The sequence below is a fragment of the Tiliqua scincoides genome, chromosome 3 (genome assembly GCF_035046505.1).
Source record: "Tiliqua scincoides isolate rTilSci1 chromosome 3, rTilSci1.hap2, whole genome shotgun sequence".
Lineage (NCBI taxonomy): Eukaryota > Metazoa > Chordata > Lepidosauria > Squamata > Scincidae > Tiliqua > Tiliqua scincoides.
This window is the reverse complement of record NC_089823.1, coordinates 96,029,858-96,050,462: the sequence shown is the minus strand read 5'-3', so window position 1 is coordinate 96,050,462 and position 20,605 is coordinate 96,029,858. Positions and strand designations below refer to the sequence as shown.

Genomic DNA, 20,605 nt, shown 5'->3' with positions numbered 1-20,605 from the left:
CTTGCCCATGACAGTTCCATGCAATTGACTTCAGAACTCATATTCATGCTATGAGGGAAACAGGAACCTCATGCTTACTTCCTGATCTCTAGTAATTACTTCTTAATCTCATGAAATGCATGAGCATTTAAGAAAAAGCACTATGTTCTCTTTGAATCCTCCCAACCAACAAGATAGTTTTTGTTGTCATTCTGGTTGTGAAACTCTTTTGAGAAGTTTTATTTCCATTTAAACAAAAACCTGGTTCTTACTTCCAAAATGCCTTAATATTCATATATACTGAATTAAGCATGCACAGATTTGGCTCTGCTCAGTTATAAAATGCTTATCTGTGTAACAACTGCTGCATTGTTTAACTCTGTTACCATGTGAGGGTAGAAACACAAGTCTCAGCATCCCTTCACAATGCTCTGGTTTATAAATAACAAATGTGATATTGTAATCCTGTTATTAAGCACAGTACGCATTTACCAAGAAATGGAAACTACAATGATAAATCAGTTCTAAATCTTAAGAAGACAGTTATATGCTATACTATGAGGGTGATATAGGGTCTTTCTTATTGAGACTTAATTGACTGTGGAATTTAGAAGGAGATATAACAGACTCACAAGATTAGAGGATTCTGTGTCCAGGGATTATGTGTCAACTTGTATTTTTCTCCAGTCCACTTTCAACCAGTTTTTACTGGTGTGTGGAGTTCAAATGCGTGTGAAATACAGCACAAACTGGTGAAATTTTGTTCACATTAGAGTCCTTTTAGAGGTTCTATACCTTCAATTGGTTGCCCCTAAGGGCAAGCTTTCTAGGAAGGTTTTTCTGTGGAGCTTTTCAATACTGGAAGAGCCTTCCTAATTGGTGGGGAAAGGGGAAATGTGGCAGCCTGACTTGCCTTGTTACAGTGCATGCAGATTCCACTGGTGTGCCTCTCCCCTCTGAACAAGAAATGATTTTGTCATGTAGAATACAGAACACTCATAATATGGAAGGCTAGTCCTTGAGGAAGAGACTTCTCTGTAAATGAACTGGGTGTACAGAACGATATGCTTTAGGGTTAGCATTAGGGTTATTTCTCCTATTCTTTCCTTTCCTCCCCACCATCTTTATAAGCTGTTGTAGGATTTGCTTGTAGGATGGATTTTCTTGTATTGTGGTTTCTGTCTAAACCATACCTTCCATTCACATGATCTAACACTTACATAGAAGGTTGGGGACCCACAGGAGCAGATTTTTAGAGGGTACATTGGAAAGGGAAGGGGGAATCAGCAAAAGTCACATGTCCCGCCCTTGTCTGAGCACTAGAAGTCTCATGCTTAGCCAATCTGAGGTTGGATACTGCAAGGTGCTTTCCTACTGACCAGTGATCGGACAAAACACAAGTCTTAGGGCCCAATCTTCCCTTACCTTGAGGAGCCCTCTGCCTTACTGCCTCCTCACCACAGGATGCAGTGCATGCCTCACTGGCATGGTTGTGCCAGTACTGGAAAATTGAATAGGACTGGGCCCTTAGTCATTCTGATTATTTATAGGGTTACCAGATACAAGGGGGGGGGAGTGCCTATACCTTTAACCATTTTACAGAAGAGCGAATTTTGGCAGGTGCCGCTTAACATGGAAGGGTTTAAAAAACTGCGCCTGCCAAAATTTCCGCTTCTATACAATGGTTAAAGGTATAGGCACTCTGTCCCACTTTGTATTTTGTAACCCTAACCAGAACTTCAAGAGGAACTATTTTTAGAACCTTTTTGACTAATTTTCACTCAGGTTGCAAAAGGGCACTGGCATATAAACCAATCTCTTTCCCCCCCCTTTGTTATACTCAGTTGGGCATGAACAGTTTTCATGACATAAAATTGTCATGACATATGCTGATATGCATTTTATCTTGTTCTAATTGTTTTTAATTTTTAATGTTTATTTGTATTTTACTTTGTATTTTAAATTTGATTGTTAGCCGCCTTGGGTGCCCTTTGGGAAGAAAGGCGCAATACAAATCTAATAAATAAATAAATAAATAAAATGGTTTGCCATAAGAGATTTTGAAGAGTCATTAAAGATGAGCAAATGAACACTGCATTGCGTTCAACATGCTTACTCGTTAAGCTCTCAGGCTGTTTTAATAGAGTTGGTTGAACAAATTCCAACTGCCTTGGTTTTGTTTGTAAAATCTTATCCATTGAGAGAATGGCAGCTGTTGGGATTTCAGGTTATAGTTTTTTTTCTCCTACACAACTGGATTTTTCTTGGCACCTCTAACAGCTTTACTGCCGCCCCCTGTCTTTCCTATAACCGATTTTAAGATCTTGTGAAGAATTTCAGTGTGTGAGGTTTAATCTTGTGAAGGGAAAGTGTCAAGTCTTCTTGCTGGGGTGGGGGAGTAAGTAAAGAACAAAGATTAATATGTCAGTTCCAGTTCATTTGTTAGGCAGGGAGGCCCCAAAACTGGAAGTTGTTTTTCTTTTTTATTGTAAGACTCAGTCTGAGCCTGGCAGATGTCATGGACGGATGTGTGCGGTCTCTGCTGGGCTCAGAGGACCCCCTGGGGGAGGCACGTGCGAGGGGGTCCTGTGTATCCAATCTGCGGATAAATAAATCCACAGATACAGGATATGTGTATTCACTTATCCATGGATCGGGTCCACAGGGCTCCCTCGCACACACCCCCTGCATATGCCCCTTCCAGAGGCGAGCTCCAGAGGGTCCTCTGAGTCCAACAGAGGCTGCACATGTCTGTCTGCAGAGCTCCCCTTGCCTCAGGAGGTTGGGGAGACATTCCCTGGTATCCACGGTTTTAGTTAACTGTAGGGGTGGGTTACAGAATGGAACCCCCTTGCATACTGGGGCATGCTTATGCATAACTTCCAGAAGACCTCATAGGACACAATCCTATGCATGTCTACTCAGAAGTAAGTCCTCTTGTGTTCAGTGGAGCTTACTCTCAGGTAAGTGTTCTTACTTACCTAACACATAAGTGTTCTTATGTTCTTAAGTGTGCATTGGACTATAGCCATTGGACTTAAGTGTGCATTGGACTGTAGCCATAGTGGCTTACTAGTGGTTTCTAGTGGTCTCCCATAAAGTGGTCTCCCATAAAGGCAGTGCTCAAGAACAGACCCTGTGTTGATCCTATGATCAGTATCATGTGACTTCAGACCATTTTGTGTCATGTGTACTTTATGAAACTTTTTGTTTTATAAAAGGTTGACAATATTATAATCTTCTTCCTCTCACTGTCACACAACTCTGTCAGTAAATTAGAACACTGTAGTACATGCCACCTTGTGCACTCTTTTTGCTGCTGAATAGAAAACTGTGGCCTGAAAAGGTTTGACAAGCTTTTAATGTATCATTGAACAACAGAGGCATCTGGAAGTTGTGATTACACTTATCTTCTCAGCAGACACAACTTATGCAACCCCCTTTGGCATTTACTATCAAACCCATGCAATTTAGAATGCATTAATCTGTCATAAAGCACATCCCCTTGCTTTTTAATGAGAATGGAAAATGATTCCACAAGAGTATCTCTGCTTTCCTAGATCTAGGGTGGTGGAGGAGCTGTTCAGCTATTGAATGCACTTGAAATGCAGGCCTGTGTTCTCTTTATTTGTGGGCAGATGATAACTTGTGACCTTATTTGCCTCAGATTCTTTTTTCCTACACAACGTCTAGTTGGTCAAGGATGTGTCATCACTTACCACTCACCTCAGAAGATGGTTCTGTGTTATTGTTCTTTTAATGGGTTTAAGTGATCGTTAAAATCTCAAGAATCATCATTCTGGTAATAGGGCTTCCTCAGTGAGTCTGTAAAAGTTATATTTCTTGATCAAACTTGATCAAACTCTTGTTTTTCTTGATCAAACTATTGTTTTTTATTTTTCAGTTGCTTAAGCTTTGTTTTAACAATTTAATGGTGCTGTATAACAAAACACTTTCCCCCCAAGACTAAGAATTTCATGACATCTTATACCAAAGAAATATGGCCACAACAAGAAATTTAAGGACACAAAATTATATTGATTTATTTTCCTTTTTGCCAATGAACAATTGTTCCTTCTGAATCCCAAGAGTCCCTCATGTGAACGCGTAGGATCAAGAAGCAACTCAAGCAGAACAGGTTTCCCCTGTCTTTGTGTGATGAAAAGCTAAGGTTCAGGGAATCATAAGGTAGAAATGGAAGTAATCTCAAAAATAATCCTGCTCAAGAACTGTGGTGAGTTATCAGCTATTCACACATTATGTAGTACACATGGTTAGCTCTCTGTAGAAAGTGCAGATAATTGCAGTGTATCAGTGAGACCGTTTCAATGAATCTTATGCTTTAAAGACATCTAGTTCAGTGGGGTTATGATCATAGCACAGCAAAATTCCTGACTGCAAATTATTTACATGTTTTCCTCTGCTACAGGCTCAAAACCTTCCATGATATTCATTGTAGTACAAACATAAAATGTCCATGTAAAGCATATTCCTTAGTGGTGTACTAACATCACTTTATGGACATAAAAAGTGGTAACTATTTTTGTGGCAATTGAAATTTCTGGAGTTGATGCACTCAGATTAAAAGATGAACCTAAATTTTAATGTACATTTGTATTAATAATAAGAATCTCAGTGTGGTTGGTGTCTCATATAAAAAGTAGTATAATGCCCACTCTACTTCAGATTCCTATGCAGTGATTCTGTGAACATCTTTGTAGAACCTGTTTAGAACTTAATTGTTTTCTCACAGGTACCTCCTCATTCTATCTTTGGAGTAGAATTGGAAAGAAAAATTCAAATTTGTCTTTTATAGTCTAAGGAGAACAAGTTGTTAAGGTATTCTCTCGAATAGAATTCTAGTTTCTGAAGCTGCAATCCTATGGCACATTTATGTGGGAATAAGTCCCATTGAATATAATGGGGCTTATTTCTGAGTAGGGATGCATAGGATTGCACTGCTGGTGGAGTTTCAGTTAAGATAAAGTACTGCATAATCTTAAAAGTATGGAATTTTTATTTGTGGTGAGAAATCTGTTCATGTCTTTATGGATAGGAAAGCATTTGCATGACAAAAGTTCTGGTCTTGTGTTCAATAATGCATGCAGTGGAAGATTTAACTGATCCAAGTTATATGATGATAGAAGTGAGGTGGTAAAAATATCCTCAGTGATAGGAGGAGTAATCAAGTGTGGTTTGGGGCTTAGGACTCTTTGACTGAAATCCTATACACACTTCCCTGGGAGTAACCCCTTTAACCTAATGGGGCATTTCTGAGTAGGCATGCATAGGATTGCACTGTCACAATGCTTGAAACTCTTTAACAGCACAATCTTGACTGGCGCTTAAGCCGGCTCAAGTCCCTTGTGCTGCCTTCTGGGTGTTGAGATTGTGGGGTAAAGAGTGTTTGTGCAACCTTGGGAGTCAGCGAGGCCAGCATGAAGACCAGTGCTGGCCCAGTGAGGATGCCATGCCAACCCTGGATGCCATGAGTTTGTGCCAGCCTGAATAGACTGGTGCAAGGGGGTGGGAGAGGATGGCAGAAGGGCAGAACGGAGGTGAGGAGAGGACATTTTGGGGCAGGGAGAGGGCAGACTGGAAAGCAGATTGGGCCCAGGAGGAAGGTGGGACTGGCTGTGGTAGGCGGGATGCTAAGCCGCATCCAGATTGGCCTTACACAAGCTGTTTGGATTTGCGTTAGCAAATTTTCTGGCACAAGTCCTAATAGCCTCATGGGGTGGTTGGTGCACAACACGGGGAAAGAGAAAAAAATATCCCCTTACCCTGAGTTGTACTCCAGCCAGCACCTACCTTGAGCTGAATACAGCGCAGGCCAATTGGCTTACGTGTTCCAGCACAAGTTAGGACTGTACCCTAAATGGACATGCAAAAAGAAAAATTTTTGATATAAAGGTAATAACATGTAGAAGAAAATTTTAAAAACAAATCAGTTCCCCAACTTGTTAAAATGGTATTTATAATCACTACAGAGTTTTACAATATTTCCTTATTGGTTAGTAGAAAATAATGAATATACTGAAATGAACAGAAAAGGTGGAACTTAGATTCTTATATTTACAATGTGCTTCAGTGTCAGTTAGCTGTGGAAAGATGGCCGCTGGAGTATTTATGTTTCCATTTGAGAAGGTTATCTGTGCTCTTAAATTACTATTAAAAATTTTTTTTGAAGTGCTTGAGAATCTGTGGGATAAGTTGTGATCCTTTAAAAGTCGGTGATATGCAAAATAGGATTTGCAAGAAGATTGTGCAATATTTACTGTACTTACTTAAAGGACATAAGACTTCAGATTTCTTCAGGATATCAAGAGGACTTTTGAGGGTGGAATGACACATTCATGATTGCTTTAAGTACTTCTATTATTATGACATAATGCAGACTCTGAGGCTGCAGTTAAAAATGGAAAAACCACATCTCAGGGGAGAATGGCTTCCCAAGTCTTCCCCTTCATCTCATTTTTCCACTGAAAATTGCTATCCCACTCTGCTTGTTGCTTTTACTCGTGCAAGTAATACTTGGGAACTTGGAAGTAATTTTGATATATTAATGCCCTGTACAAACAATGATTTTTCAGATACATGCAGGTGGTGTATATAAAATCATTATATTGCCCTCTTCATTTTTTCTCTTATGTCTCACCATGATCTCTAATCATACATGTTTTGCAGGTATTTGTAGCTCCTCTTTAAATTGTATCATGGAAACTTGCCTAAGCCAGTTCTCTGAAGCTGTGCTGGTGCTGTTACAATAGATGAGTGTTGGTGTCACAAGCAACTTAATAGGGGGATTTTGTACGTAGAAAGAATAATTAACTCTATTCCTCAGTGCAAACTGATACTTGGAGCAAAGCAGGGAATAGTAAACCTTCACAGCTGCTTTCAAACTAACTTAATTGTTTTACCAGAATTTACCAAACTCTAATGTGACAGGAAAATATACAGAGAGCAACTTCAGTGTTTTAAACCAGCATCAGAAGCCGGTTCAGCCTTTCTCTGATTAAATCAAACCTACGAGCTGCTATAAATAGCCTGGAGGTACAAGCTGTTTAACTTTGGTGAAACATGGAGGCATCAGTATCCAGGTTTCCATGGATATGTGCATTTGGAGGCTAATCAGCGACCCAGTTTAAACTCCAGAACTCAGATTTAGCTTATTTAATTCCATGCAATTCAGTGATACTAAAACATGCTTTGGATTCTCTTTGTTGTGGAATGTGTTGCCAGCAATACCTGCTTAAATCCACCCTCACAAGGAGGTCTGAGAATTTCTAGGAACACATGCTTAGAGAAAGAATGAGTTGGAAAAAAAGCATTGGCAAGCAATCCCCTCTTAGACTCCCACTTGAGCTAAATCCTGCACTTGCTTACTTGAGGGAGAGAGCCCATTGGTCACAGTAGCATGGTTTTCCAAGTAAAGATACATAGGTTTGGGCTCTGGTTGTGCTCGTACATCAGTATCTTGTCTCACTTTGTGCTAACAATGGTAAAACACTAAAACCTACAGCAGTGACAATTACTCCCACAGAAACTGCACAGCTTCCCCATCCACTTTTGTTGCCACCCATCATGGACAACCCCCCTAGCGCTTATTCATAAAAGCACGCTGTTGTCTGCAGTAGTGTCATAACTGTACGACTGGAAATATTAACCTGTCCTTCCCAGCAGCATGATTAGTTATATTTTCTGGGACAGGGAGTTAGGAACCTTCCCTACTTTGTATGAATTACTCACCCACAGTAGATAGGAGTGCTACAGGGAAACCTTGAGAGATGTTAGTTTCAATCCTTCTTCAGATGTATGATTGCAATTAGCCGTGCTTTTTTTGTAAAAAAAAAAAAAAAAAAGGTGCAGGAACTCACAACTCATTTATTTATTTTTAAAAAAAGATTTTCCATTCACTAATCATTTTTTAAAATAAAGAATTTATTCACCTTTCGCACATAGTCAATAACTATACACACACACCCACACACGTCAGTTGTGTTGTGTAAAAAAACATAGCGGTTGCCGCCCACAGTAAGCACTCAGGCTGCTTATTTTTGCAAGGTACTTCTTTACTCTTTTCAAATGAATCAGGACCATCCCATGATCCTCAGGGATATGAAATGGGATGCGCTTTTATAGTGGCCCATTATCCAGTGGTATGAAAAAGTGCCACTGCTCCTCCCGTTGTACTTCCTAGATTTGAAAAGGAAATGGGGAAAGAGCAGAAAAGGAAGTGCAGAGGAAAGGACAGGTGAGTGATAGGCTAGAGCAGGGGTGCTCAATAGGTGGATCGCGATCTACCGGTAGATCGCGAGGCAAAATGAGTAGATCACGGAGCCCTGTCTCTCCAAACTGTTAATATGTCAGTTTTGTCTAGTGACTAGACGAAACTGACATATTTAGCAGACACTAAACTGACACTGAAACTGACACTTTAGCTGCTCTTCAGGCATGCAGCAACAAAACTGAGGAAACTGACTAGACTCCAGCAGCGGCTCCATACATTAAAGGGGGTGTCTGTCAGACGCTTCCTTCCCCCCGGTAGATCTCCGGGCCTTGCTGGGTTTCAAAGTAGCTCTCGAACCAAAAAAGTGTGAGCACCCCTGGGCTAGAGTGTCTCTGAGGAACCTACCACTCTGCATGCCTTCACATTCTCTTCCACTCTCTTCCCTCTTCTATTTAAAAGCCAGCAAGTGGGGCGGGGGGGATTGGAAGCAGCAGCCTCTACCACACAGTGCCTGAGGTGGCTGCCTTAGTCCACCTTGTGGATGGGTCGTCCTTGCACAAGGTTGTTGTAAGTCTACAGTCGCGCATGCCACCCTTGGTGGCTTGGATGGACAAGAAGGTCCAGAATAAAATAGCTATCATACTGCCCTTCTTCCAAGGAGCCCAGGGTGGTGTACATAGCTCCTCTGTTGCTTTTGTCCTCACAACAACCCTGTGAGGTTGAGAGACAGTAATTGACTGGCCCAAGGTCACCCAGGCAGCTTCATGGTTGAGCAGGGATTTAAAACTGGATCTTCCAGGTCTAAGTCCAGGGTAACCAGATGTCCTCTTTTTCCAGGATGTGTCCTCTTTTTTAGCCTTGTGTCCTGGAAAAGAACTTCAGTGACCCTCATAGCCTTCTTGTCCTTAATAAATTCTATGTAATATAGTTTTAAATTTAAATCACAAGTAATCTAGTGTTGAATTAACTGCAGGAAAGTGTGGTTAGGCTGCAACCCTAACCACACTTTCCTGAGAGTAGGCCCCATTGAACAAAATAGGACTTACTTCTGAGTAGACCTGGCTAGGATTGTGCCCCATGAGTGTTTTTAGCTTTTATTTGGTCATGTGCTATATTTTTCTCGGATATCCTACTTTTTGGGGTGCCTGGTCCTCTTTTGGGGTTCTGACATCAGGTCAGCCTGGCTAGGTCCAACTCCCATACACCATCCTGGCTGTCCCCCACTCACCCCACTGTTGTGATGATGAATTTGCCACTTTTGGGGGGCAAATTGTGGCTGTTATAAAGCCACCCCTTTGCAACCAAGCCCTTCCACCTGGAGTGAATTAGATCTCCCTTCCAAGCATCTCATTGCTGGGGGGGGGGGGGGGAGAGGAAAAGCCACTGGCTGCAGTCCTATGTTCACTTTCCTGGGAGTAAGCCCCATTGACTTTTACAGGGCTTACTTCTGAGTAGACATGCCTAGATTGGGCTCCAAGAGGTCTTTCCTCTCCCCCTTGTCTCTTTCTGGTTAAATCTGGGGGGAGGGAGCCATTGATTGCCCCCCAGACCTGTCTGGGAGGGCAGCCCAGCCACCAGCAGATGCCCCAGCGCCTCGGAGGGAGGATCCCAGAGAGGACCAGAGCAGAGGCAGCGCAGCGGGAGGAGGAGGCACCATCCCAGGCCCCCTTGGAGAGCTCTCTGCCGCGTGTCCTGCTCGCTTCCTCCTTCCAAGTGCAGGGCAGGGAGCCCAATCCAGGACCAGCTCCGTGGGCAGAGGTCAGTGCCCGGGAGGGAAGGAGGGAGGGTCCCTGGAGAGGTGCGCTGCCCTCCGGGGCCCCTCCAGGGGGAGGTGGGCTGCAGGCAGAGCCCCTCTCCAGGGAGATTTTGGTGCAGGGGGACCCGGACTCCTGAGAGGGAGGGAGGGAGCCCAGCGCAGCTTCTGGGTAGGGAAGCCAGAAGTTGGTGCCAAGTCCTGCTGGCTTCCCTCCCCCCCAACATCCATCTGTCCGTCCATCTATCCATCCAATCATCCATTCATCTGTCCGTCCGTCCGTCCGTCCATCCGTCCTGTTTGCTGATGACCCATGGCAGTGGTCCCAAACTTTTTAGCACCAAGACCCGCGGCGCTGCGGGGGACTGCATAAAAAAGGTGCCGGAACTCTGTTCCGTTGCGTTCCATTAGAAAAAAAGCCATGCAGATTAGTAAGATGGGGACAATATAGATCACATAGTCATACAGTCATACAGTCATACTGTAACTTTCATAATGAAGCAAATATTTTACACTTGCAATTTTGTTCACATTACTGTATGAAAAGTACAGATTTAGATGCTGCCAGTCTGTTTCTGTGAAGTGACAGAACAACACTGTTTTTAGTGTGATCTGAAAAGCAGCGATAATTGCTTCATCAAGGTCAAAACCATGAAGCTTTTTTACAAATCTAAATCTCTTTAGCCAAGTACCGCATCTCACAGTGACATGGCATGTTCTTGTGCAAGTGGTAAACTGAGAGACTGTAATTCGTTACTAGTCCAGATGCAGTGTTTAGTCAGTATACCGTCTGCCTATGTTCTTTCCCCACCTTTGACGTATATTCAACAGTACAATGTCCCGTTGTGTTAACCTGACTTTCTAGTATATCTCCTATATATTAAGCACAGTGATTAAGAGTGTGAATAAGAGATTTCTTGGTTCAGGAATTGACTGGGTGGCATTTGAGAAACTGCTGTTTTGTCAGTGTATACCCTCAATGTGAAAGTGCTGTATAAAACAATTAGTAGTTGAGTAAACACAAGAATATTGTGAACAGAAAGACAGTCATTAGCAATGTGTTGGGAGTAAAGAAGGAAAAAATTTAATAGCATTTTCTAAATATTTAAGAGCCAAATCCTATTGGGTGTTCACACCAACTCTGCAGCCCAGCACCAGTGCTGGGTGTTACAAACATGCTGTAAGGCACCTTTGCGCCACCTGGAGAGGAGTAGTGCTGGTGGGGAGGCTTGAGCCGCCCCTTTGACTGCTGCTGCTGGAATCCCTGCTGCCAGTGGCAAGAAGGTGAGCACTGGGTAGCACTGGGGAGTAGGGAGGGAGTGGGGGAGACATTCTTGGGCAAGGGAAGGGTGAAGAGAGGGTGGAACAGGGGCAGGACCGACCCAGGAGGGGGATGGGACCAGCAGAGGCCTCCTCCTCTGGATCCTATCTTCCATGGGCTCAGAAGCCTGACATGGGGCTTCTTAAGTCTGTGCCAGTGATTTAGCTGGCACAGACCTGAGAAGCCCCATTGCAGAGGCTTTACTTGGGGTAAGGAGACAAATGTCCCCTTCTAAGGAGGAGACCTCTGGTGGTTTCCCTGGCCCCACAGGATACAGTGGCAGACATTTTGGTGCTGCTGTACCTCACAGTGCGAAGGAACTTAAGGCTGGGCTTCCTGTTTCATTTTGATTATGGTTCTTGATACCTAATGTGTTGCTATTACTTTTTTGGAAAACTAATCCTAGTATTATGTTGTGCAGTACAATATTTGAATATCATATTGAAAATTTCTAGCAGGGTAAATCTTTCAATGACTTCCTTAAATCATAATTCAGGTTTTTGCTTCTTAAAATACCAAGGACATGACATCTTTCAAAAGAAATCAACTTTTTGTTTACAATGTGTGACATGTAGTCCACAAATTTTTACACTATAGTACATTTGTTGATCTTAAAGATGCCGCTTGACTTTTTGTTGTTTTTGTTGCAACAGCCTAACACAGTTGCCTTTCTGGAAATTGTTCTGACAGTTGAATTCATTGAGTGGAAGGAGATGAAAGCTGTAAGTTAATAACCATTTTACAGAGGCATAGATAGTGGCCATGACACTCCCTTGAAGGTTAGGGACTCAAATGGTTTCTCTCCCACCAGCTATATGTGCCTCCAGGCAATCCAGCTGCAGATCTTTTTGTTGTGAATGAAAGGGAAGAGTTTGGGTGTGTTCTTCGAAGGTCTCACCGCAGTCTCAGCTAAGGGGTGGGAGAAAGGCAGGCATTATCAGGGTGAGCTCAAGATGAAACTAAAAGGCTATGTCCCAGTGCCAGAGAGGGTACAGACCATTGGACATGTTCTGGCAGCTTCCAGAGATTTAATGGCCACTACTGAAGTCAAAGCGCTTCACTTTCCCTGCTCTGTTCAGGTATGATCGATATTTCATATCTGACCACCTCTTAAAATTAACCCATGTGTCATCCAGTGTACTGAATAGTGCAGAAACACCCAAGGTGCACAATGACTGAGTTACTTGTAGGACAAAGCATAACCTGAATTAAAGCACCCACAGATTAAGCAAGTGAGATTTCCTTGTTCTATAAAGTAAGGCAGGGCTTTTCAAACTACGGCGTCGCAATGTCCCAGCCTGTGAGCACTGGACTCTGCCCTCTTAAGGGGCAGGAGCAGGGAGGGGGCTGCAGGGACTGGCATGCGCTTACCAGTCCCTGCTGCAGCCTCCTGGGGGTGTGGGGAGCCCTGTGTGAAGCTCGGCAGGGCTCCCCAGCCTTCAAAAAGTGGAAGTGGAGCGATCGCATTCCACTTCCAGTTTTGCGGAGGCGGGGCATGATAGCTTTGCTTTCACTTTCTGGAGGCTGGGAGCCCTGCGGACAGTTGCGCAGGGCTCTCCTCACTCCCAGGAGGTTGCAGCAGGGAGTGGTAAATGCATGCTAGTCACTGCAGCTCCCTTAGCAACATGACCCTGGGGATTGTATCGCTGCCTTCCCCTCGCCCTGCTGCCTTCCCCGCTTCCCCGCAAGGTCTTTCTGTGGTCCTCAAACTCCCAGAGAGTTTGAGAACCTCAGAGGTAAGATGAAAAATACCCAGAATTATATGATCTGGAAAAGACTATGAATGCGCACATGTGTGTGATTTCCTGATCAGTTAACAGAACTGATTTATCTCCATCATACGTGTCCCGTCTTCAAGACATATTTGTTGTACCTTGCCAGATTAGACCAGTGTGAGCCAAAGAACAGAGGCCTGAATTTTGGTCTTGAAAAACAATTCATATTCAAATTGCTGTGTCAAATTGCTGTGATTAAGACTCAAGCAAGACTTTGAAATGTCAATAACAGTGATTTATCATATGGCATTTTCATAAGTGTGCACTTGGAATGTTGATAGTTAATAATAACAATGTGTCTTGAGGCACTGAAGAATGAATGAAGTGTTTGAGACACATTGCTGTTCATGAAATGTTATTCCAAAATAAAATGATTAGTTTTAAGGTGCAACATACTAATGTGACTACACATTTCAAATAATATCAGTTGGGATTTTGATTATGTTGCAAAATAGCAATGATTGGTGGGGAAAAAGAATCTTTCACTACACAATTCTGCTTAATTAATTAAATCTGTGGAACTCCTTGTGGAACAGAATGTGGTGATGGCACCTGGCCTAGATGCCTTTAAAAGGGGATTGGACAGATTTATTGGGATAAAGTCCATTATATGTTACAAGCCACTATGACTGTATGCCATGCCTTGGCTATATGGGTTTTAGAGGTAACCTGTCTCTGAATGCCAGATGCAAATGTTTGGGAACAGGATGAAAGTATCTTGTTGACTTAGTTGTTCCCAAAGGCATCTGGTGGGCCACTCTGAGACACAGTAAGCTGGACTGAATGGGTCCTTGGCCTGATCTAGCAGGGCTCTCTGTATGTTCTTACATTATGTATACGCATAGACCCTTTCCCCAACAAAACACGGTTTCCTACAAAAGGTTATTCTTAATTAACAAGGTGACTGTTTTTGTAGCCACTTCTGTGCTACTTGCGTCACCCTTTTTTTAAAAGTGTTTTATTATGTTAAACTTTCATGTCCTTAAACTGAGACACAAAGTCATATATAAATCATTATTCTTTTACCATTAAAAGTTTGATGAAGATAAGATTCTTGAAGATGTCCTTTATATATGAAGTAGACAGTTTAATGGATCTTTTACCAGTTTGTGAGTTCTGAAGCTGCTGACAGTGCCAAAGCGGGAGGAGGACATAAGTAATGCTTTCTCATTGATGTGCCAATGAAACTGAGTTTCGGTACATTGAGCTTTAAGTTATTATTAGAAACCCATAATGCCTAGGTTTATTTATGGTTTCTTGGATGCACCTTTAATGGGCTTAAGTAATAGCATATAAAGTGGTGGATACACTTCACTGCACTGACCACTTTGTTGCACCCTTCCTTTTTTAACAAGGATCTCAGTGTCACTTCCTAAAGGAAATCTAATAGTGGTAGTTGAATAGGAAAAAAATTTGTAAGAGTTAATCGCTGTTCATTAGCACTATGTTTATATTTGAACCGTTGGCATTATGCAGTATAGCAGAGCCTGTAGTTGTGCTTCTCTTCTCTGTGTAGTTTCCTCATCAGGAAACATGAGTTCTCTTATGGAATAATGGCTTTAATAATGCATGGACCTGCTTCTGTACTGTCGTATGTCATCTCCACCTCCTCCCCCCACAGGGGAAGCTCTGTCTCTTGGGAGGGGGGGTTGGGAAGAGTACCAACATTCCAACCTGAATATAGTCAGTCCTTTGCTCTCACTTGATTTTGGGAAGAACATCCGGTGAACAGAAAAAGGGGGGTGGGTTTGGCTGTCCACTCCAGGATGACTCACCATTTAGCTCTCTGGCTTGGCTCCTAAACTCCCTCAGTGCCCCTATATCTAGGCCCTCCTTGTATAAAATAACCCAAGTTAGGGTCTTTGGGAATAGCGCAGGCCCCAGACCATCTCCCTTGACATGAGGTCTGCATTACAACCCTGGAAGGATGGGCTTGGGGTCCCTAGGTAAGTGAACACATCCCCACCCCAGAGGAGTTGGCCAAAGAGGAAGTCAAGAATGGCTGCCTCTGGCTCAGCTGAAGGGATGCTGCTGTACTATTCCTGGCCTTCTGATTGACAGTTCCTTCTTGATCCCTTGTTCCCACAGGGACCTGGCCTCTGGGTCCCTCCAAGTCAGGCAGGTCTTCCTGGGGGAGGGGGGGGTGCAGCTAGGCCCAGTGGCGTCACTAGGATTCGCGTCACCCGGTGCGGGAGGCCTGCGCGTCACCCCATGCAGTGGGCGGGGCAACACCCCAGGTGGTGGGCATGGTGATGTACCATCGGCCCGCCCCCACTGGTTTTTTGGCTGTACCTTTTGTTAGAACACAAATATTTCAATGTGGTTTGTTTCATTGCATTCTGCATGAAATTATGCATTGATTGATGTATAATATGATGGGATTATTCCTCCAAACTCTGATTTTAGTGATTTTGAAAACTTGTAGAGTCTCACACACAAACTTGTAGAGTTGACACACACGTGTCAACTTACTAACAACTTGTTGCAGCAGTTCTCAAACTTTTAGCACTGGGACCCACTTTTTAGAATGACAATCTGTCCAGGACTCATTGGAAGTGATGTCATGGCCAGAAGTGTCATCATCAAGCAAATTAAAATAAATTATAAATAATTAAATTAAAATAAAAGAAATAATTAAATAAGGGGGAGCCAGTCCTGTTCCACCAAATGAATCTACTCTGAAGTAAGTCCTGTTGTGGTCAATGGGGTTTACTCTCAGGAAAGTGTGGGTAGAATTGCAGCCTGTGAACTCAAGCCTATGCATGTCTACTCTGAAGTAAGTCCCATAGTGGTCAATGGAGCTTACTCTGTAGCCTGCCTGCAATAACCCCCCCCCAAAAAAAAAAGAATCAGTGAGATTTCTAGCCCTCTCCAGTGCCCAGTTTAAAGTTCTTCTATTTCAGCAATATCAATACAAAGACCCACCTGGCTTTGCAAGTGCAAAATAGAAAACTTTCCCCTTACCAGTCCAAGCCACTTTTTTGTCCTTTTTAGGGAAGGGGGAGGCTGTCACTGGACATTTGTTGCCCTCTAGCTCCATCGGATCGGGACCCTTCTGGTGTCCTCACATTCCCCTTTGCCTGGCCTGACCACCAGCCAAGGCATGTCTGCCTACTCATGAGTAAACGTGTCATGAGGCTGCTTCACTTTCCATAGGGCTCCATAGACTCAAGCTGGGAGGGGGGACCACCTTCTCCGTGTTTTTGGGGGCTGCATTCATTGGATCAGGACCATTCTGACATCTTTGGAGTTCTCTCTGCCTGCCTCTCAGCCTGCCTTGACTAAGGCAAGTCCGCCTACTTGCGAGTAAACACGACCACCTGGCTTCGTTTCGGGCTCAGACTCACAGCTGGGTGGGGGGAGCTTCTCAGTGTTTTTGGGGGGCTGCATTCATTGGATTGGGACCATTTTGGTGTCGTTGGATTCCTCTTAACCTGCCCTTTCCGATGGACTATGGCAAGTACGCCTACTTGCGAGTAAACGCACGTTACAGCTCACTTTCACTTTCCATAGGGCTCCATGCATTTTTTCCTTCTGGTTTTTTGGCCATACCTTTTGAACGAAAGGAGCTATTTCGATTCTGTTTTTTGCACTGCGCTCCGCTGGCCATTCCACATCCAACGGTGTATGGCATGATGGGCTAGCTCCTAACGCCACAAAGTTAGCGCATCCTCCCTGCAGGGCGCGTCACCCCCCCGGCGTGTCACCCACTGCGGCCCGCACCCCCCGCACCCCATAGCAGCGCCAGTGCACAGGACTAAAAAGAACGTGATGCTTATCATAGAGTTCCAAAACCTTAGTGTCACGTTCTTTTCCAGCAATGACTTCATCTGTTTAGGTGGCCTCTCCATACAGTTGTTTAGTTCTGTGGAGGCTGAACTTAGAAAGAAGTAGGTCCACTTCCCCACTTCGTCATTCAGAACTAGCCCTTATTAAAGTGGAACAAGCATTTTGCATGGTTGGAACAAATGCCACTTCACAGTTGTGGCTCTTCTTAACCAATGTCTTTATCACCTAGCATCTTTTATTCCCCAGGATGTAAAAAGCAATTGTGCAAATATAGCATATTTCAGTTTAAAAGACCCATGTAAATACCTGCACACTCAATTCAAGGTTTCCCTAATCAGCTCTCCCTTTCGTCTATAGTCCTGACTTTTCTTCACAGTGTACCTGTATAGTGTGAGTGAGTGAGTGACACAGAGAGAGAGAGAGAGAGAGAGAGAGAGAGAGAGAGAGAGAGAGAGAGAGAGGTGGCATTTCTAAGTTTAAATTAGCATTTTTCAGTTTAAAAGACCAAAACATCTAAGAGGGAAAGTCTACATAAATGGAAAATATTCAGGACAAAGTTGGATGAAATGTAAAGATTGATAGCAGAAAGATGGAAAGGCAGGTTATTAACCCCTTTAAGAAATAAATAAACAGCCATCTTCTTAGTGGCAAATACTCAGTTTGTTCTGGTGGATGATTTTGTCACGTTTGGTTATGCTGGAGAGAAGTTGGATCTGAACCACATTTCAGTCTGTTTGTTATCAGACATTGTCTTGACATAGTTCAGATTGATTCTCCTCTTGTGGGTAAGCTACTTCTGTGCTTAGAATTTGCTTTTGTCCTGCTTTTTGTAGATAACTCTTATCGTTTTGTAAGGAATTGGTTGTTATGTACTTTTAGAAAATTAAATCCTGGTTAGCTAACTCAGAAAGCCTATTGCACTATAGGAGTCATATTATAAATATTACAGAGGTGTTTCAATTGATGGCCCACTACAAAAGGGCACATAATGAGCTTTCCACATTCAGCAGGTCTTCTTGATCCCCTCTTTCTAGAAGCAATGACCCACATTACCTGTCAGGTTACTTTCAAAACTCAGAGTATATTCAAAAAGTAGCCCTATACTCTGATGTGAGAAAAACAGAAGAGAAACCTCAGTTCATACTTGCAAATAAACCCCCATTGGAACCTAAAAGAGCTTTTTGTATCTCAGTCCCTGTGCTTCAGAAAATATACTTGATATTCAGATATGTATGACTTACATGTTGTTGTTTTGAAGAAAAAAAGTAATGTGAGGACAGAATATAAGACTTGTCTTTAGTAATAAGATTTGAATTGTGTGGGCTTGCCTTTATTGCTTTAGGGAAAAGTACTTATTGAAGGCAATTAAAGAGAATTTTGACAGCTCACTCATATGTGTCATCTAAGTATTCTTCAGGAGAAGATAGGGAGAGACTTAGGGGACAGAATTTTGATAGCTATAAGCAAATGAAGACTGAACTGATGCTTAGAGACAGGACTAGCCAATTCATTGTATGACTCATATCTATACAGAACTACAGGCTGAACTGAAATGACACATTCTTTCTTTCACAGTGTACTGGAGAAGAGAATTGGGTGGACAATCGAACTATTTATGTTGGGCATCGTGAACCCCCTCCAGGCGCTGAAGCATACATTCCACAGAGGTATCCAGATAACAGAATAGTCTCCTCAAAGGTACTGCATCTTTTTCCTAGTAATGTTGTATAATTCACCTAAAACTTTTGTTTTTGCACTGTTAACCTCCTGTTTTCATTAACAATTTTTGTGTGTGTGTTAAGCTACTTCCCTTGTCCCCTGCAAAATTTCAATTTGAAAATCTATTTCATTATTATAAGTAAATAAATAAATATTTGTTTAGTGATTTAATTGCATGTGTAGTGTTTCTCTAAAATTTTCCTTCCACTCATGAAATATTAGAATGATTGAGTTATTATTCTTTTTATTCTTTTCCCTAGAACTTGAAAAAAAGTTATTTCCCTCTCTTTGATAGTATATCTTCACTCCCTCACATCAGTGATTGAGAAGTTGACAGGTTTTCATTATGTAACTTTTTCATGCATGTATCAAAACGTGTGCTTGGCAAAGACACTTGAGAATTTTGAGGACAGTTTGTAATGTTTTTCAGTCTTTAAAAAGAATATAAATATAATGTTAGCATAAAAAGATTATGGGTACAAACCTAACCAGGTCTACTCAGAAGTAAGTCGTGTGTTGTTCAATGGGGCTTACTCTCAGGAAAGTGTGATTAGGATTGCAGCCTATGTCTAGGAACATAGCTGAAAGTAAGCTACACTGACTTACTTCCAAATAAACTTTATAGAATTGCTCTGTAAATAAAATGTTTGATGTTGACAGGTTCTGATGTTGGAAATGATAGTTGATCATGCTGAGTTTATTCATCTCTGTTGGACATGTAATTATAGTTAGACCTATTGATTTCAGGTGTTTGCCAGTTCCTCTCAAATTATGAGAGTTGATTAAGGTCAGATCTGCTGATTGTGTTATGTCAGCCCAATCCTACCTAAATTCCTGCATAGTGATGCAGCAGCTCTGGTGCGGCTTCTGCTATATCCCGTGGGGGTTTGTTGGCTGCTGCAGGTCACCTCAAGGTAAGGGGAGAATTATCCCTTTGCTCTGGGGTAAGCCCCTTCAACCGCTGTGGGGCAACTCGGACCTGTGCCAGCTCAATCACTTGTGCAAGTCCATGCTACTCTATTCAGGGAGATCAGGCACACATCAGGATTCAGATGTGTGCTGCTGCCAAACATGCCTCCCCAGGCCTGACCCACCCTGCTCCCCACCCCATCACCAACCAGTCCCACCCACCCTTCCCCTGTTCAGCCCCATTCCCCACTTCCCTCCAATCCCCTGCACAGGCTTACCTGCTCTGATGGGTGTCCATCAGCCCACTGGCACATGGCAGCCTGCTGTGGCTTTCCTGTCAGCAGGTCCACTGTGCTTGTCAGAGGACGCTGCTTTACGCAGCCATAAAGCAGCCTCCTTCAGTGAAATGGTAGTGAGGCTGGCAGCGGAGTGGGTTAGGATTGGACTATATGTGAGGGGAAAATATCTGCTGCAGATAAAGCAGCAGTAAATGAAGTGAACATAAGCCCAAAATAAGAACTGAAACAGGACCTATCCTTTCATGGTGCGAATGATACGAATGATTCATGATACAATTCAGCTAATGATGGGTTGCAAGGGGAGCAACAGACCTGGGTGCCCTTCACCCCAGTTTGCCACTGGCTTGAGTCTGCCATGGAGACAGTTGTGTCAATCCCTACCCATTTCCCTAAATTTAAAGGGACCTTGTGAGGAAGGAGTGAGGTGGAGGGGTAGGGAAACAATATCCCCAAGCAGTGTCCTCCTTTCAGGGGTAGTGAAATCCCATAAAGAACAGGCTGAACACCCTTTCTTTGATCAACTCTCTTACTGCCCTAATGGTAGTAGTACCTCTATCTTGCCTGGATTACATTTCAATTTGTTAGTCCAGATCCAACCCATCATCACCTGGTTTAGAATATCAGCAGGGTCCCTGGGATCACTATGTCACTAGGAGGTAGTGAATTAAAGCTACCTTCACAGCTCTCTGGAGTTCGGCAATGATAATATCATTGCCAAGTGCACCAGACCTGCCCCTGCTCTGTTAGGCTCTCTACATTCTCTGTAAAAACTACAGGGAACCTTGGTGTCATGTCTAGATAATAAACAGCATAGAGGACAAGTTGGGCCAC

General features: G+C 43.0%; 1 protein-coding gene across 5 annotated transcripts in view; it reads left to right on the top strand.

Annotated features, from left to right (window-relative positions):
- Positions 1–20,605, top strand: part of ATP11A (ATPase phospholipid transporting 11A) — a 148,988-nt gene that overhangs the window by 48,362 nt on the left and 80,021 nt on the right. For all 5 annotated transcript variants that reach the window (XR_010794046.1, XM_066618991.1, XM_066618992.1 and 2 more), the window contains exon 2: positions 18,423–18,545. Coding sequence is in view for 4 of the 5 variants with exons in the window: in XM_066618991.1 (XP_066475088.1) it covers positions 18,423–18,545 (123 nt within the window). In the remaining variant the exon portion in view is untranslated. The remainder of the gene's footprint in view (positions 1–18,422; positions 18,546–20,605) is intronic.